The 17,529-nt window shown below is 52.4% G+C and overlaps 2 protein-coding genes across 13 annotated transcripts in view; one reads left to right on the forward strand and one right to left on the reverse strand.

Moving 5' to 3' along the window:
- ano5a (anoctamin 5a) overlaps positions 1–6,409 on the reverse strand; it is a 52,594-nt gene extending 46,185 nt beyond the window's left edge. For 3 of the 7 annotated variants that reach the window (XM_088611908.1, XM_088611906.1, XM_088611907.1), the window contains exon 1: positions 6,086–6,407. In XM_088611908.1, coding sequence (XP_088468034.1) covers positions 6,086–6,161 — 76 coding nt within the window. In that variant the 5' untranslated portion in view covers positions 6,162–6,407. Of the gene's footprint in view, positions 1–6,085 lie in introns of all 7 variants that reach the window. The other 4 variants (XM_088611905.1, XM_088611903.1, XM_088611904.1 and 1 more) reach the window with 3 other exon arrangements.
- Positions 6,410–12,010: 5,601 nt separating this feature from the next.
- Positions 12,011–16,999, forward strand: tssc4 (tumor suppressing subtransferable candidate 4). Of its 6 annotated transcripts, none has more exons than XM_088611563.1 (4): positions 12,011–12,134; positions 12,994–13,163; positions 14,266–14,438; positions 15,196–16,999. In XM_088611563.1, the coding sequence occupies exon 4, from the start codon at positions 15,265–15,267 to the stop codon at positions 16,294–16,296; it is 1,032 nt and encodes a 343-aa protein (XP_088467689.1). In that variant the 5' UTR covers positions 12,011–12,134; positions 12,994–13,163; positions 14,266–14,438; positions 15,196–15,264; the 3' UTR covers positions 16,297–16,999. The 6 variants fall into 6 exon arrangements, with proteins under 6 accessions (XP_088467689.1, XP_088467688.1, XP_088467686.1 ...); XM_088611562.1 differs by having other exon boundaries at positions 14,366–14,438; XM_088611560.1 differs by having other exon boundaries at positions 12,994–13,136.
- The last annotated feature ends 530 nt before the right edge of the window (positions 17,000–17,529 follow it).

Consider the following 17,529-nt stretch of genomic DNA (forward strand, 5'->3'; position numbering starts at 1 on the left):
GGGGGGGGCAAATTACATTGGAGAGCTACTGCCTAACCCAGCCTCTCTGTCAGCTACCCCTCTGTCAACTCCACAGCCCGCCTCTCAACTACCCCTGTCAACTACACAGCCCGCCTTCCAACTACCCCTGTCAACTAAACAGCCTGCCTCCCAACTACCCCTGTCAACTCCACAGCCCGCCTCCCAACTACCCCAGTCACCATCCCAGCCCGCCTCCCAACTACCCCAGTCAACATCCCAGCCCGCCTCCCAACTACCCCTCTGTCAACTCCACAGCCCGCCTCCCAACTACCCCTCTGTCAACTACACAGCCCGCCTCTCAACTACCCCTCTGTCAACTACACAGCCCGCCTCCCAACTACCCCTCTGTCAACTCCACAGCCCGCCTCCCAACTACCCCTCTGTCAACTACACAGCCCGCCTCTCAACTACCCCTCTGTCAACTACACAGCCCGCCTCCCAACTACCCCTCTGTCAACTCCACAGCCCGCCTCCCAACTACCCCTCTGTCAACTCCACAGCCCGCCTCCCAACTACCCCTCTGTCAACTACACAGCCCGCCTCCCAACTACCCCTCTGTCAACTACACAGCCCGCCTCCCAACTACCCCACTATCAACTACCTCTCTCAACTACCCCTCTAAAAACCACAGTTTGCTTTGTTAGCATAACATGTTGTTTTTTTACAAGACACAAACTGACCCAGAGTTCACAGCCTTCATCTCCTAACTCTTAACACAATTCCTTAAACTGACGCCTCAGCCAGGCAGGTCATAAAGTGTGTTAAACATTACCCCTCCCCTATCTGCCTGCCATCTTTATGGCTGCTCTCCCTGCTGAGCCCACAGTGCAGAGGGTATCGGAGAGGTGGTCCGGCTGGTAAGCCCTGCCAGGCAGTGCCCTTGACCCAGCCCGGCCCCAGGGGTCCTGGGTGCGAGCTGGCAGACCGGTGTGCCAAGTGGACACTACCCAGCTCCCGGTCTCTAGCAGGGCGGAGTGGTGGCTCTGTGGCTCAGGATCTGCTCCTGTGGCTGGAAGGTTGCTGGTTCAAATCCTGCAGCCACCAGAGGAATCCTACTCTGTTGGGCCCCTGAGCAGGGCCCTTCACCCCAGCTGCTCCAGGGGTGCTGTACAATGGCTGACCCTGCGCTCTGACCCCCAGCTTCTCTCTCCCTATCTGTGTGTCTCATGGAGAGCAAGTTGGGGTCTGTGACAAGACAACTTCCTCATACAAGAAACTGTATGCGGCCAATAAACAGCTGAAACGTTGTGTTTTCTTTTTTTTTCAGCATGGAATAAACCTATTACTTGTTCCTTTGCTACCATCAAAACTGATGAGAAACGCTACACATCATTAGAGAGAACTACTGCGTCAGAGATCTGGGGAGAGAAGGGAAGGAGGAAGCAGAAACTGTGTGGAAAATAGAGGCCAGAGGACTGAATCCCCAAACCTATGATACTGACTACCATGTAAAGAAGAAATGGCATTTGTGTTTTTTGGAAGGGATTCAAAATGCCATGTGGAGAAATGCACCAGAACAAGGCTCCACGGCCGAAACGTTGTGTTCTCTTTCTTCTTTTTTTCAGCATGGAATAAACCTGTTACTTGTTCCTTTGCAGAACAAACGTAATTATTGCTATGTAACAGATGCCTCTTTTTTTTAACCTTAACAAGCTGTGTTCACATATACTGTTCTAGGTATTATACGTTGATGTCAAGTTGTCTGTTTTGTGCTTCTCTGTATTTATGTGTGAAAAGAAAATCGAGTTCTTAAAAATCGAATCTCTTTCCTAGGCCTGCAGCCTGTCTTTCTCTGGCCTGTCGGCTCCTTCTGGCTCTGATGTCGCCACGGCGCACCACAGCAGGCTCGTCCCGGCTGTCAACTCCAGGATCAATCGATTGATCAGCGGTTACGTATTCCAGCTGGTCTTTCCGAGCCGCCCTCGAGTCCCCGGTGCTCATGGAGGACCTGCGCTGGGAGAAACAGGAGGCTCCCTCTCTGACGTGCTCTCACACAGCCTCCTCTGCTCCTCGCTGTCTGAACTTTTAACCCTGCGCTGCACAGCACTGCTGGGAACCCTGCCCTTCCAGACTCATGGGAAGCCTTTCCTGGCCTCACTTTCTGACTCCTCTCCCTGTCAGTGCTCTGTGCTGCAGCGATCAGTGCCTCCTCTGCCTGTCAGTGCTCTGTGCTGCAGAGACCAGTGCCTCCTCTGCCTGTCAGTGCTCTGTGCTGCAGAGATCAGTGCCTCCTCTCCCTGTCAGTGCTCTGTGCTTCAGAGACCAGTGCCTCCTCTCCCTGTCAGTGCTCTGTGCTGCAGAGACCAGTGCCTCCTCTCCCTGTCAGTGCTCTGTGCTGCAGAGATCAGTGCCTCCTCTGCCTGTCAGTGCTCTGTGCTTCAGAGACCAGTGCCTCCTCTCCCTGTCAGTGCTCTGTGCTTCAGAGACCAGTGCCTCCTCTTCCTGTCAGTGCTCTGTGCTGCAGAGACCAGTGCCTCCTCTGCCTGTCAGTGCTCTGTGCTGCAGAGACCAGTGCCTCCTCTCCCTGTCAGTGCTCTGTGCTGCAGAGACCAGTGACTCCTCTGCCTGTCGGTGCTCTGTGCTTCAGAGACCAGTGCCTCCTCTTCCTGTCAGTGCTCTGTGCTGCAGAGACCAGTGCCTCCTCTGCCTGTCAGTGCTCTGTGCTGCAGAGACCAGTGCCTCCTCTCCCTGTCAGTGCTCTGTGCTGCAGAGACCAGTGACTCCTCTGCCTGTCAGTGCTCTGTGCTGCAGAGATCAGTGACTCCTCTGCCTGTCAGTGCTCTGTGCTTCAGAGATCAGTGACTCCTCTGCCTGTCAGTGCTCTGTGCTGCAGAGACCAGTGCCTCCTCTCCCTGTCAGTGCTCTGTGCTGCAGAGACCAGTGCCTCCTCTCCCTGTCAGTGCTCTGTGCTGCAGAGACCAGTGACTCCTCTGCCTGTCAGTGCTCTGTGCTTCAGAGACCAGTGCCTCCTCTCCCTGTCAGTGCTCTGTGCTTCAGAGACCAGTGCCTCCTCTGCCTACCTCTCCCTGTCAGTGCTCTGTGCTGCAGAGACCAGTGACTCCTCTGCCTGTCAGTGCTCTGTGCTGCAGAGATCAGTGACTCCTCTGCCTGTCAGTGCTCTGTGCTTCAGAGACTGGTGCCTCCTCTCCCTGTCAGTGCTCTGTGCTTCAGAGACCAGTGCCTCCTCTCCCTGTCAGTGCTCTGTGCTGCAGAGATCAGTGCCTCCTCTCCCTGTCAGTGCTCTGAGCTTCAGAGACCAGTGCCTCCTCTGCCTGTCAGTACAGCACAGCACTGCGCACAGAAGCACCACAGAGAGCCCTGCAGCCCAAACACTTCCTGGTACTGCCGATCCTGTGGGAAGAGTCAGGCTCATTAGCTACTCGAGACCTTCAACAGCGGGGAATTGGATGCAGTGTGCGCTGTGCAGGAGCTGTAGCTGGGCTGGTGATGTCATCTGCCTGCCTCTTCCAGGTCCGATCCACTCTCGAGCGGCCCTTCGATACAAACCGCTACACTGGCCCGGCTCATCTGGATATTCAGGTCTGCAGGTGGTGCATTCTGATCTAGGCTACACTGAGTGTGACGCGCACGGCCTAGTGTGCAATCTAAACACAATGTGCTCTATTCTAGCATCCTGTAAGGTTCGTGCAGTGGCAGAGGTGTGCAGTATCTTCTCTTTTGTGGGCTTTGCAGCCCAAGGCTTAGCTGATACAAATGAACCTCCACTCATTATTTTGCCTTACAAATGATTCTCCAGCTGCAGACTCCACGGAGTCCGTCGATGCTCGCCGAAAGTAAACAAACTGCCCCCCCCCCTCCTCCTGCCTGGCAAAGGCCCACTCAGGGGCGAGGGCGCGGGGTCGCGGGTTTGGTTACAGGAATTCCGAACATTGTGTCGGCGAATGTTCCCCGTTAAAGGGGACGTCCGGGACCCGCTCTGCTAATTGTAAAGCTCATCAAGAGGGGAGCGGCCGGAGCTGATGCGGACACGTACCTTTAATTAAACCGCTTGCCTAAGAATCGCGTAAAAGCCATCTGAAACATTTCGGGCTGTTGGACAGATTTACGGACCGTATGAAATATGTTTTAGCGCAATTGCCTGGGTTCTGTCTGTAGTTTGTCGTACAATTACCGCGGGACGGTGCCAGGGTAAGCTAAGCAGTACTTCTGAACGTGGTGTGAGTATGATAATGTATATAGTACACCTTCACTTGCAGGTTCAGAAAGTAGTCTGTTTCAGGGGCGCTGAAAAAAGAATCGTCTAGGCCGTCCCAGTCATAGGTCGGTAAACATGTCCGCACAAGAACACGCATGTCCGTGACAGGAGCTGAGCCCACGCAGCCGGGCTGGGGCTGGGGCTCGGGTTCGGGCTGACCCCCGCGGTGCTTCAGAACCGAGGGTCTCAGTACGGACCCGACGGCCCGGGTTTTCTGGGGGAAGGGGGGGGGTAATTAACCACTTAACTCCTCTATGAACTGGCTACATCACCCTGCTCTCCTCCCCACTGAGAGCTGGTGTGTGTGAGAGGACTGGAGCATCATCCAGGTGGGGCTGCACACTGGTGGGGGTGGAGGGGATCCCCATGACCTGTAAAGAGCTCTGAGTGGAGGGTCCAGAAAAGCGCTGTGTAAGTGTAAGCAATTATTATTATTATAATAATTATTATTATTATTATTATCCAAGCAGGGATCACATACCGGGCTTGTTCTCTTTACAGGTACAGCTGACAAAACAGCACCCGGACAGGAGCACTGCGGCTTTTCGGACAATGAAAGAATCTGAGAGGGCGGACGAGCCCGTCTCCCCCAGGACCGCCCTCATCCCCCCCTCCACCCCTGCGCTGAGTGTCGGATCTCACTGGGCTCTTATCCCGCACGGACCGGGAACGGACCGATGTCACCGCCGGCGAGGTGGCTCCGGTACCGACAGGACGCCGTGAGCCGAGCGAGCGCCCAAGAAAACGACAGAACCAAGCACACGACACCACCAGCTTCAAAGACTGTCGTTCTGTGTCGTTGTGTCTGTTTGTGTCACGGCTCCCTGTCCTCTTGGAAGAGCAGCTTGCCTGTCGGTTTTCTGCAGGGGGGGAGCTGTACCAGGCCTGTACGAGGGTGTCCCGGATCCGCATCCCACGGAAATTCTCTCTCGTGGACCTCCACTCGTGTCATTTGCAGGAGGCCGGTTGGGCCAAAGGATGTCCCCAGCCAGGCAGCAGTCGCCGCTGGTCCGGGGGGGCTCAGGAAAAGGGGGGGGGGAGGGGGCTGCTGGTACTTCAGGGGTGCAGCCGGAGTACGGGCCGGCTTCGGACAGGGAATAATCTACCAATCCCACCGGACCGCCCATCTCCGCCTGCTCATCCCGGGGACAGCCCCCACCCACCCCACCCCGCTGGGATGAGGAGGGGTGCCCTGGCCTGTTCAGGGAGAGAGACGGTATTTCCCGAAACTCCGCAACGCCACCCCCGCGCCTCTGGAGCCCCAGGGGCCCACAGACAGTTGCGTCAGCTTCCCAGCGGGCTTGACTCGCCGTTATCCAGGCTGGCCGGGGGGGTAGGAGGGGCCCGCAGCCGGGTTCAGCCACACGAAAGCGACGCGTAAGCGACGTCTGCTCGGTCAGGACAGCAACGACCACGGTAACCCGAGACGGGGAAAGAAACGATGTGGCTTCTCTTCCCCAGGCGGGGGGGGTAGGCTGTAGGAGATTCTACCTCGGTCAGCGTTGACTTGTTTTCGGCTAGATCTCTCTCTCTCTACACCCGCCGCCGCATCTGCCTCTTGGGGCGCAGCGACGTCCCGGCTTCTCCCGGCTCTCGGCTCCCGGCGGTGCCGAGCCGGTCCCGGGAAGTACGCGCGGAGCCCCGAGCGTGCTGTGGATGGGAAGGATGGTGGGGGGAGGAACCCGTATGGCTCAGGAGCCCACTGCTCAGACAAAATGCTCCAGCGCCACTCCAAATAAGGGGAAGTATCGCGGCATCCCCGACCGAAGCGTTGGTACAAGCCGTGATTTGTACAGCAGACACAAAGAAATGTCGAAAGGATGAGCTTCCGCGCAGCTCTGAACTCACCTCCACTTTGGTCGTCCGACGCGCTCTGCATCTCTATCAAAGTTTCGTCCTTCGTCTTCCCCGCTAGCCGATTCATCTTGGCCGTTGTCGGGGTCTTTTGGGCACAAGGAGACGGGGGGGCAGCCGAACACCCGCCCGCCGGTTCCGTTACCGACCCCAGCCCCGCAGTCCCGCAGTCCCGCCTGCGGCTCGGTCTCCGTGGATCAGCCCCGGTTCGCACAGCAGCTCTTGACCGCGGCTCCTGTCACATTCCTCTCCGCTGAGTCTGGCGCCGAGCTGCGCTGAACGGGCGAAGATCCTGCTCTTAAAGGGGAGTGGCCGGAGAGCCTCTCAAGCGCTTTCAATCGGCGAAACCGCACTGGTGCTCAAAATAGCTGAGCGTCTTTGAAAAATAAAAGTAGCGTTTTATATCCACGCAGTTGTGCTAGGACACCGTGAATTATCATAACCGAGGCTATCGACCCCTGGTCTCTGATAGCCCCTTGACCTGTCGTGGATTTCACTGTATATCACCCGTTTCTGTTAAAGCTCCGGATTAGTTATTGATCACTCGAGCGAGTAAATTATTCGATTAAGGGAAACATGATCCTATTGCACCGAAGGGTCCTCAGATTTATCTGCCAGATGAACTCTAAATTATTTATTTCAATAAACCCTTCGATTTGTCACAGTTTAATTGTACCGGGTCCTTTATAAACTGATGATTGAACCCTTAAAACTTGCTGCTGAGGAGGTCCCTACCCCTGCTCTTGGTTAGGCGTCCCTATATTGTGATCCATACACACTGAAAGCAAAAAAAATTCCCAGTTTTTACAAAGTGATGCTGAAGACCTCCGGTCTCCAGTAGGGGGCACTCACCCTGTGGTCTGTGTGGGTCCTGATGCCCCAGTATAGTGACGGGGACACTATACTGTAAACAGGCGCCGTCCTTCAGATGAGACATAAAACCGAGGTCCTCACTCTGTGGTCATTAAAAATCCCAGGGCGTTTCTCAAGAAGAGTAGGGGTGTTACCCTGGTGTCCTGGCCAAATTTCCCCCTGGCCTTTACCAGTCATGGCCTCCTAATAACCCCCCTCTCTGAACTGGCTTCATCACTCTGCTCTCCTCCCCACTGAGAGCTGGTGTGTGTGAGAGGACTGGAGCATCATCCAGGTGGGGCTGCACACTGGTGGGGGTGGAGGGGATCCCCATGACCTGTAAAGAGCTCTGAGTGGAGGGTCCAGAAAAACAGTATATAAGTGTAAGCAATTATTATTATTGTTTTGGGAGACTAGAGTTGCCCATCCGTTCTTAATCTGTGAAGTATGGAGGTTATTGGTCCAGTTACAACATTAATTGGACTCTTTTATCCATTTTTGTGAGGTTCCTGAGCTGTTACTGATCAGAGGGAACCTGGAAAACCATTGGAATTAAGAATCTCAATGGCAGGAGCACTTTAACAGTCAAACTCCAGACCCGTGTCAGTCTGCAGCACAGCAAGCTGCCCGATCACATTACTGACTTGCATATTCTACATCGCCCTGGGAAACCCAAAGGATTTTGATCTGGTGATACACAAGCATCAGAAGAGTGAAAACAAGTGCACTTTCACAATCTACTCCCAACGCTGGATCTGTCTTAGATTGGGAAGGATAAATATCAAAAAGTGAAGGTGCTCTTGTTTCATCCAACAAACCCCACAGGCCTCCCCCTCATCTGCAACCTGTCTTGAGTTCTTAGGCATCTCTCCATATTTTTCTGTATTTGTATAATAATTAATAATTAAATCCTTAACACTTATATAGCACTTTACTGGGCACTCCACTCAGAGCTCTTTACAGGCCATGGGGATCCCCTCCACCCCCACCAGTGTGCAGCCCCCCCTGGATGATGCTCCAGTCCTCTCACACACACCAGCTCTCAGTGGGGAGGAGAGCAGAGTGATGAAGCCAGTTCAGAGAGGGGGGTTATTAGGAGGCCATGACTGGTAAAGGCCAGGGGGAAATTTGGCACCAAGGACACCATTGATGATGAATATTGTTGATTTTTTGCTGGTTCCTATGATCTTGACCTTCCTTTGTTGTATTGTATTAAAATCCTTTATTGAACCCGATGGGGCAGTGGAGGGCCCCAGAGGGCCGAGCCCCTTTCTGCAGTAGGCTGTGTGCCGGAGCAGCCTGAGTGAAATACTTTGCTAAAGGACTCAACCACAGTGTCGCACACAGCCCTGATCACTTCTCCACACCAGGGCGGTGTCTGCTTCAGTACGTCAAGATGTTATTAGTATTTTTTTTGCAACATTGCACTGTTAGTTACTGACATGTTCTCTAATGAGCTGCACAAATTGGGGCTATTTTATGTAACTTCGATTGGATAAAGAACGAGTCCTCATTTAACTGCAATGTGGTACAAAGGGCTGTTCAAGGAACAAAACTGTGATCGCTCACAAATCTGTACCCACAATACACACAGAGAGGAAATTGTTTCTCAAGAATAAACCTTCGGACTTGCCAGCCCAGTTTTTGACTATTTTAAGAAGAACCCTACATTAAGACACAGCCACGGACACGGTCAATGTCAAAATGCATCACTGGGAAGGGAATATTTAGGGCACGTCTTCACACACAGTGCATTCATCTAGTCTGTGTGTTCTAGCTTAACCGGGGAACACCTGTCCCACTTGGCTTTATCTCTATGATGGTGAACATGTTGGTTTTTCGGGGACTTCCTCTGGGGGGTCTTCAGGGGACCCCAGGGTTTCCCGACCCCCCCCCCCCACACACACACACACACACATTTTGAGAATCGGTGCTTCCTGTCAGTTCTGCTCCAACGCGAACACACTCCATGCGCCCCAGTGATCCGCCCAGCACAGGGGCCAGCGCAGTGAGATACCTTAAAGTTGAGTTCGCACGGGCGCTGGGGTGTACCCCCTTCCTTAAAGGCATCTCCCGAGCTGCTCCTACTCCTCCTCTGAATTGCAGTTTTGATCCCAGACCTCCCATCAGGACAAATTTAGCAGCACTCGGCCCTTCCCTTCGTTTTCAAGTGGTTCCCAGCTCAAGTACCAATTATCTTATCCCTGCCTTCTCATTTCCCTCTGGGAACGCCACCAGGCCGGGGCGTGGCACAGGGCTCCTGCACGCGCTATTCCTGGCCCCCGGTACTGAAAACCCACTTGTAGCTGCCGCGAGGTGCGGGGCGCACGCAGACTGGGGGTTTGTGGGCGCAGTGGAGCCGCGGCTGGTCTCCGAGCTGAGGGCGAGGGCTGGCACTGAGGTTACAGAGCGAGGGCGCTCAGGCGGTGCTTGATACGCCACCCAATGAGCCGGCCTCCCCTCTCGTCAAATTATCGCCCCAGTTCCGTCAATAGCAGCCCAGTTTTGCGCTAATCTAAAGCACACCTCGCCCAGCAGTGCAGGACCACTCTGGACCTGCTCACTGTGGAACACAGTAAGGACTCTTGCAAAGAGTGAGTTTGTTCTTACTGACTAGATTTCAGAAGTGTTCAGACTGCAGTTGTATGTAAACTGTTCCTATGCTAAGACTAGTTAAATGGCAGTAATCTGTATTCTTTCTATGAAAACAATCTAGATTAAGATCCCAAGATCACTCAGGCTATAACAGTAGAAAACACCAGCTGGCTCCATCTTAACCGGTTCAATGGTTTAGTTATTCTATTATCAAGAATAAACCAAATGATCCAGCACACTGATTCCCGTTCACAGATGCTCAGGCTAAGCACACACATGGGTGTGCTACCCATCTTTCTGGGGACTTCAGACTGACTCTCGTTCTGATGAGACAGTGGTATTGAGGTCACACCAGAAGGGGGTGCGCTTCCCTCTAGCCCTCAACCTCCAAACCAGTAGCCAGTATGGCGACTGGGGACACAGTGCTGTAGGAGTTGCTGTCCTTCAGACGAGACGTTAAACTCTGCTGGGTCATTGAAGATCCCAGGGCTCTTTGGAAGAGAGGGGATGTTAACCCTGGTGTCCTGGATATTTGACAGTGAAGCAGTTTCTCACTCCTCGCCCTGGTCTTAATTAAATTCAAGCTTTATTTGTCCCATCGGACACACACAGCACACTCCCAACATAACAACACAACGGCAGACAACATTTTTCCAAAGAAGTCAGTGCAACAGTGTTCCAGCAAGATAAGGAAGAAGATAGTTACAGTATATGTCTATTGCAGTGGGGATGACAGATTTCCTGTGTCTATTAGTATCACACCTGGGGACACAGAGGCAGAAGAGTGAACTCAAAGTGGAGGGGCTGAGAAACACAATCCACAATACACAGTGCTTTCTTTGCCACCCTCTACCTGTAGAGGGTATTTAAGGTGATTTGATTTGCCCCAGTTAATGTGCTACTTAATTTGACTACTTTTTCCAGCCTGTTACAATCAATGGTACTGATGTTACCAAATTAGCATGTGAGACTACGTTAGTACACTTTCAATAAAAGCCTAGTATAAAACGTGTTAGGATCATTCTGTCTACCTTGAAATAGCTTGGTTTTCATAGGAAAAAGAGAGTTTGTTGTCCTTTTTTATAAAAAGCGTCGCAGCATTTGTCCCAACTCAGGTTGGTGTCTTGTGGGTAGACCCTCAGGCTGCTGAGTGCTGTGGCTTCTGCTTTGCGTCAGCCTGGAGAGCATGAGATGGTTCCCCTGACCTCCTATCTGCGAGCTGCTTTGGGGGAAAAAGCTTTATTATAATCAATTATTCTTCATTATGCAATTTTATTAATGATGCTCCACTGCAAACGTGAAACTTTGCACGGGGTGTTGCAGATTCAGAAGACACTTTTAAATGCCAAACAAAAATTTAAAAACTATTAGACACATATAGCACTTTTCTGGGCACTCCACTCAGAGCTCTTTACAGGTCATGGGGATCCCCTCCACCCCCACCAGTGTGCAGCCCCACCTGGATGATGCTCCAGTCCTCTCACACACACCAGCTCTCAGTGGGGAGGAGAGCAGAGTGATGAAGCCAGTTCAGAGATGGGGGTTATTAGGAGGCCATGACTGGTAAAGGCCAGGGGGAAATTTGGCCAGGACACTGGGGTAACACCCCTACTCTTCTTGAGAGATGCCCTGGGATTTTTAATGACCACAGAGAGTCAGGACCTCAGTTTTATGTCTTATCTGAAGAACGGGGCCTTTTTACAGTATAGTGTCCCCGTCACTATACTGGGGCACTAGAACCCACAGAGACCGCAGGGTGAGCGCCCCCTACTGGCCCCACTAACACCTCTTCCAGCAGCAGCCTCAGCTTTCCCAGGAGTCTCCCATCCAGGTACTGGCCAGGCTCACACCTGCGGAGCTCCAGCATTTTATATTATAATATAATTTTATATTGCACCTTTAAAGGTGGCCTTTTAAGGCACTTTATAGAACAACAACAATAAAAAAACAAGATATGCACAATGAGAACACACAGTGAGAGGAGACAGTAGATGGGGATCCTGAATACAGTAGGAGCAGAGGGGTTATTAAAAAGTTATATTTTCCATCGTTGGCACATTATCTCAGCGTTTCCCCCTTGATTGCTCACAATACACCCTGACACTCACATAAATACACAAATCTCTCAGCAATGACTTGTTTTTTTTTTAAAAAATAGTTATTCAAAGGTTTAACCTCCATCTAGAATCGGAACAAGCTGTTCTGCTTTTATAAACGTGTCCCTTCCGCCCCCTAGAGACCCCTGAGAGTTAGGTCTCCTGTACCCGCATGTAGCAATTGGAAAAGGCAAAGGGATAAAAATACACATTTTTATATAACCACAACAAAATACAATATCATGCACGGGACAAGTTAATTGTAACACTAGATTCACCATCGCCAGACGTGCACTCACATTAACCTAAGCAGCGTGAAGCTCATTAACTACTTACCACAAACACAGCCCCCACCCCACCTGCTACAGGATTTCCGCTTGCTCTTGGAAACTGGGAGTTGTAGTTTTTCGATTGTGGGCAATAAGGGTCTACGTCAGTGAAAGACTACACTATCCGGCATGCAGTAGCGCAGAGAATAACCTGACTTCGCGGGAAGAAAGGTAAGATGGAGGGGTGGTGGGAGTTTCTGTTATGAAAATAACAACTCTGATCTTTTTGGGATCCGGGGTTGTTTTACGACCCCAAACGCAGTCCATGCGTTCGTGGTTGTGGCGACTGTAGCGGAATCCGACGGTTCGGGCGCATGTCTGCAGCTCCCGGAAGACGGACAGGGATGCAGTGCCAGATACAGCAGCCGAAATGTCCGAGCGTCGTGCCTTTAAATGTGTTCAGACACGGAGAGCAATCGTTTCCCGGCGCCTTGTTTTTAAGGATTCCCGTTTAACACGAGTAGTGAAGACAAGGCGAAGATATTTCAGTTCCTAATGCGTCTTGTAGCTTGTTCTCCGTGCAGAAACACGCAAGACTAAGGTCCGGGTTTTCCTGGCCTGCTCCTCTGCTTCTTAAATCTCGGCCCTGAGGAATTTGACCCCTTTTCCTTTTCACCAGGGTCTCTAGTACCAGTATAAATATCTACTGGTGCAGATATCTCCTCCGACACCCCCTGTGTCTTGCGTGAATGTTGAAATATATAAATCCCAGATTTGGTAGATTCTTAAACATACAACCCCCCCTCCCCCCAATCCACGGAGTGTCCTCGTTTTTTTATTTTAGGAATACGGTAACCCTAGGTCCACTTAAAAATCTCGGAGATCGCAAACTGAAGCGATGAGTTTTTGACTTTCATGCGTTTTCAGGTCGTTGTTGACTCATTTGTTGTTGTTTTTTATGTTCGATGCGTTATGATGGGACACACGGACGCTCACTAGAGGGCGCCAGATAGTTCAGTCATCAAACGGCCAGGTACTTTGTTAGGGCCCCCAATCCACTCTCTCTCTGTCCCCTTCCTCGCTCTCCCAGATCCCGGCTGACTGGCTGCTGAACGCACGACCGGAACGTCATGGAAGAGACGGGCGCCGATTCTCGCTCTCTTAAAGCTGGCATCCTGTCCGAACTGAGCACCATCCTCGCCAGCACCCAGAACCTGTGAGTCTGCACCTCCAGTAAGATGCCGCCTTGCAGTTCCACAGGTGCCAGGTTTCAAACTCCCCGCCGGCGCCTGCAAAATCCCAAATCCTCATGTCCCGGATGTTCCATTTCCCAGAGTTCGTAGCTCTGCATGACATCTAAACTGATTGCACATGGGCCCTGTGCTGTAGAGAAAATGGGAAAATTGCTCACATTTGCCAATTAAAGGGGAGCTTTACATGAAGGAGGTTGTATAGTACCAGAGTATAATTTAGCCAGGACACTATGTTAACACCCTTGCTTTTCACAAACTCTCTAGTGACCCAGCAGTCAGGAGTCAGTTTACTGTCCAGACTGTACAGCCCAGAGTCAGGACAGCAGTGTGAGCACCCCTCCTCTCTCACACAGCCCTGGGGTCTCTAGTGACCCAGCAGTCAGGAGTCAGTTTACTGTCCAGACTGTAGAGCCCAGAGTCAGGACAGCAGTGTGAGCACCCCTCCTCTCTCACACAGCCCTGGGGTCATTAGTGAGGTTAACAGCCCCTTTGAAAGATGGCACCATGATCGCCACATAGGAACACTGGTTGGGAAGTTCAGGTCCAGAGGCAAGAGCATCGCCTACTGGTCCACCAACACCACCTACAGCAGTACTCTAGTTTTCCCTCAGAGATCTCACACACCAGAGGACACTGTAGTTTCCAAGTTGATTCTAATCCTTGATTCAGTAGCGTTATCTTCACAAAAAAATAAAATGCAAGTGTACACATTGAGCAGTTGATCAATCTTGCAAGATTACACGCATGAGATCAAATTTCATGCAGCAGCGCCAGTCCTGTTTCCAAACCCTCTGAAGCTCTGCTGCCGTCGATCTCCTCCTCTCTGCGGAAATCGGTCGCCTGTCGTCTTTCCTGAGCACAGCAGCTGTCTCCTCTTTAACCTCCGACAGCTGCTGGTCTCAGTGAAGATGTGTACACTCGCTGCCCCGGCCTGCTTCTCCAGCCAGTGGAGTGGAAAAGATCCCGATTGCACTCCCAGACCACAAAGGGCGTTTTTCCCCCCCATACAGAGGATGCACGCGCCATGTGATCTGTGTGACGACTTCGGAGTGGTTTTAGAGCCGCGGGATGTGGCGTCTGATCTTTGTGCTTTTGTTTCCGGTGTACAGTTCCCCCGTCCTCGGTCGTCTTTGCTGTCTGGAAACGTCCTTAAAGTGTTCTAAAAGCTGAATGTTTTGCTCGTGCCTGGGTTCACCCGGTACGTTTCAGAGTGGAGGAGCTGCAGAGGTTGGTGGCTCTGACTGACCCGGACAGCGGAAAGTTGCTGCAGTCGCAGGAACAGGTGAGCCGGCGCGGGGGGGGGGGGGGTGCGGCTCGTTGTCGATGCACCCTCGTCCTCTCCTTCCACGGGGGTCCCCAGCGTAGCCTGCTAGAGCTTACTACCGATATACGGACCAGTGAGGTTGTTGCTCTCTGTTGTGTGGTTCCAGTAACTGGTAGACATGTATGCAGGGCCTGGGGGCACCAGAATTTAGTGGTCCATTTCTTATACAGTGTGCACCACATTATTCATTGCACATGTTACTGAAAGAACGGGGGATAGTTTACAAAGGAGAGGAGGCCATTTGACATCTAGCCCATTTTGTAGGTAGCAGTTAATTGCATGTGCATGTGAGGGTTGCTAGCTTTTTGGGAGACTCCTTTTATCGGACATCAAATTAATAATAGTTGCTTACACTTATATAGGGCTTTTCTGGACACTCCACTCAAAGGGCTTTACAGGAAATGGGGATCCCCTCCACCACCACCAGTGTGCAGCATCCATCCACCATTATTCTTACACATCATTAAGGCAACAGTAGCTTCTACATGGTCTTGACATTCCTCAGTATATCTCATTTGTGTAGATTATGGACGCACTAAATTCCCCGTACAGGACCCGCCAAAATGATGTTAAAATACCTTGGGTTCAGTTCATTTCTCGCAGCTTTGCAGATGATAACACCTCCAGTGTTACTGCCACTCTGGCCTAGCAGCCGGCATTGTGCAGTGAATATCTTGACAATATTATTAACACAGAAATTCCCTTCCTGTTCCAGGCGGTGAGCTCTCTGGGTGTTTGGAAGTCCCTGTTCGCAGCCGTTGAGGCACACACCGACATCTAGACCATGTGCGAGAAGGAAGACGGGAGCGATATGTCGGACGTAGTGACCAGCAAATCTCCCGACAGCGACGCCGTCGTCCTCTCGGACACGGTGTCCCTGAGCGACTCCGACCCTGAGGATTCCGTGCCCCACTTCGATCCGGAAGTGGTCTCCTCCTCCAGCGGCGACTCTTCGGACGAGGGCGACCCGGCTGCCCCGGGACATCCCGAGCCCGCCGGGCCCCGCGGGCCCTTCTTCCAGCTGAAGGGCACGAGCACGGGATTCTCCTCCCGCAGCCAGAGCATTTTCGACTGCCTGGAGAGCGCCGCCAAGCTGGCCATGCCCTCCCTGGGAGACGACAACCTCATCGACCGGACCTTCGTGCGCCCGCTGCCGCCGGCCAGCAGGAAGAGGGACGGCGGCGAAGACGCCCCCAAGGCGAGAAGCAAGACGCCCCCCGACTCTTCGTCTTCCAAGGCCGTGCCGGATTACCTGGTGAACCCGGAGCGCTGGACCAAGTACAGCCTGGAAGACGTGCCGGAGACCAGCAGCGCGAAAAACGCCGCTGTGGCCCAGGAGTACATAGAAACCCTGCAGCAGAGGAGGAAGCGGAGCTGGGCGGTGGACAACCAGGAGCCCTTCACTCCGGCATTCAACCAGGACCACTCCAGCAGCTCCGGCTGCAGGATCGTCTTTTCCAAACCCGGCCGGCCGCTGGATGCTCCCGGGAATCCCGAGGGGCAGGGGGAAGGAGACGACGCGCCGGGAGCCGAGGAGGCGCCTGGAAGGGGGAGACGTGGCCCGTTGGGGGAGAAGGAGGGCGGGGGGAAGAAGGAATTCGGGTTGCTCCACCTGGAAGAGCCTGAGGAAGAGGAGAACGACGCCGGGCAGGAAAGGATGGCCAAGCCCAGAGAAAGGGCGAGGAAGAGGAAGTGGGCCGGGGAGGACCGTGGGGACAAAGCCGAGGCACTGGTGGCAGCGGTGGGATTCAACGCCAGCCGGAAGGTGAATCGGAAGAACTTCCGGAAGACCGTGGGGAGAGACGAGGAAGACTGACGAAGACGTCGGTCACAATAACTTGTGTGTGGAGCTGTTGGTAAAGTTATTCTGCTTTTTCGTTTTAGGTGTAGCTTGTTTTTAATATTTACCAAGATCCTGCACAATTTTCAACCCCCTAAAAGTAACAGATTTCTTCCAGTAGTTCAAGATTTTTTTTTTTTGCAATAGAGTGACATGAAATTGTGACAAAACGTAGAACTGCGGTGTCTTTTTCGTAGTGTTCCACCAGAAATTCTCCTCCTGCTGCGACTTCTTTTGTCTTGCTCTGTTGTAGCAGAAGACGTTTTTGAGTTTATCCTGCGCGTTTCCCAGCAAGCACGTTTCAGGTTCTTTCCTGTATAGGCTGGGCTGTGTGAAAATATTCCCCTGGACGGGCCCAGACAGATTGTCCGTGTCTGGTCAGTAATTATCACCTCCTTCCTGGGGGACGGAGCCATTCCGCCTTTCGGATCGAGCTGTCCTATTGTGGATTTGATCCCTTTGTGACTTTTTTTTTTTCCTTGCAGTGATTTTCGAGTAGCGGTGACAAAACTGTAAAAACGAACCTCTCAGCAATACTTGCATTTAAGCTGTACAGAAACCCAGTGTCCAGGTGAATAGCAGTTCTTAACTGAAGTAGAATTTCTCTGTATGTTTCAGATCACGTGTGATGTACTTTGATAGGTGAACGCCAATAAAATATACCCTTTGTTCACAGTCAGTCACATGGCAGTGTTATTTGTTATAACTGCAGCATTATGGAACGGATCTCCTGCGGATACTGTGCTCGGCAGGTGAGGCGAGATACTCTGGGTTCCAGCAAGCGCGTGCTGCGTTGTGTAGAGATTCGCTCACCTGCTGCTCGGTGTCCTTCCCTCTTACACTGCGGGCTCTCACACGGGGGGGCTTCCCTATTCCAAGGGGAACTGCAGGCCCGGTTGCTCAGACCCGTTATTAAAATCCCGGTAACAAACTTCATTCAGCGACGTCCTGGAAGCATTTTTATTCATCTCGAATGAAGCACAAAATCGCGCCCTCTGTGAAAGGACTGTAAGTCTCCATGTCATCACAACCCGCTGGTCTCACCACGGACAAGGGCGCGAGTTCCCACAGATCTGCCACGTGGGGCGGCCCTTCCTGCTCACTAGTCCCTGTGATGACTGATGCGGCATACGAGCGAATTTGTACAGGTTAGCTGCAAAAGTGCCGCAAAGTGATCTGCAGGCAGAGTTAACAGGTAAGTAGTATTTG

This window comes from Lepisosteus platostomus, chromosome 18 (assembly GCF_059453375.1).
Source record: "Lepisosteus platostomus isolate fLepPlt1 chromosome 18, fLepPlt1.hap1, whole genome shotgun sequence".
Classification (NCBI taxonomy): domain Eukaryota; kingdom Metazoa; phylum Chordata; class Actinopteri; order Semionotiformes; family Lepisosteidae; genus Lepisosteus; species Lepisosteus platostomus.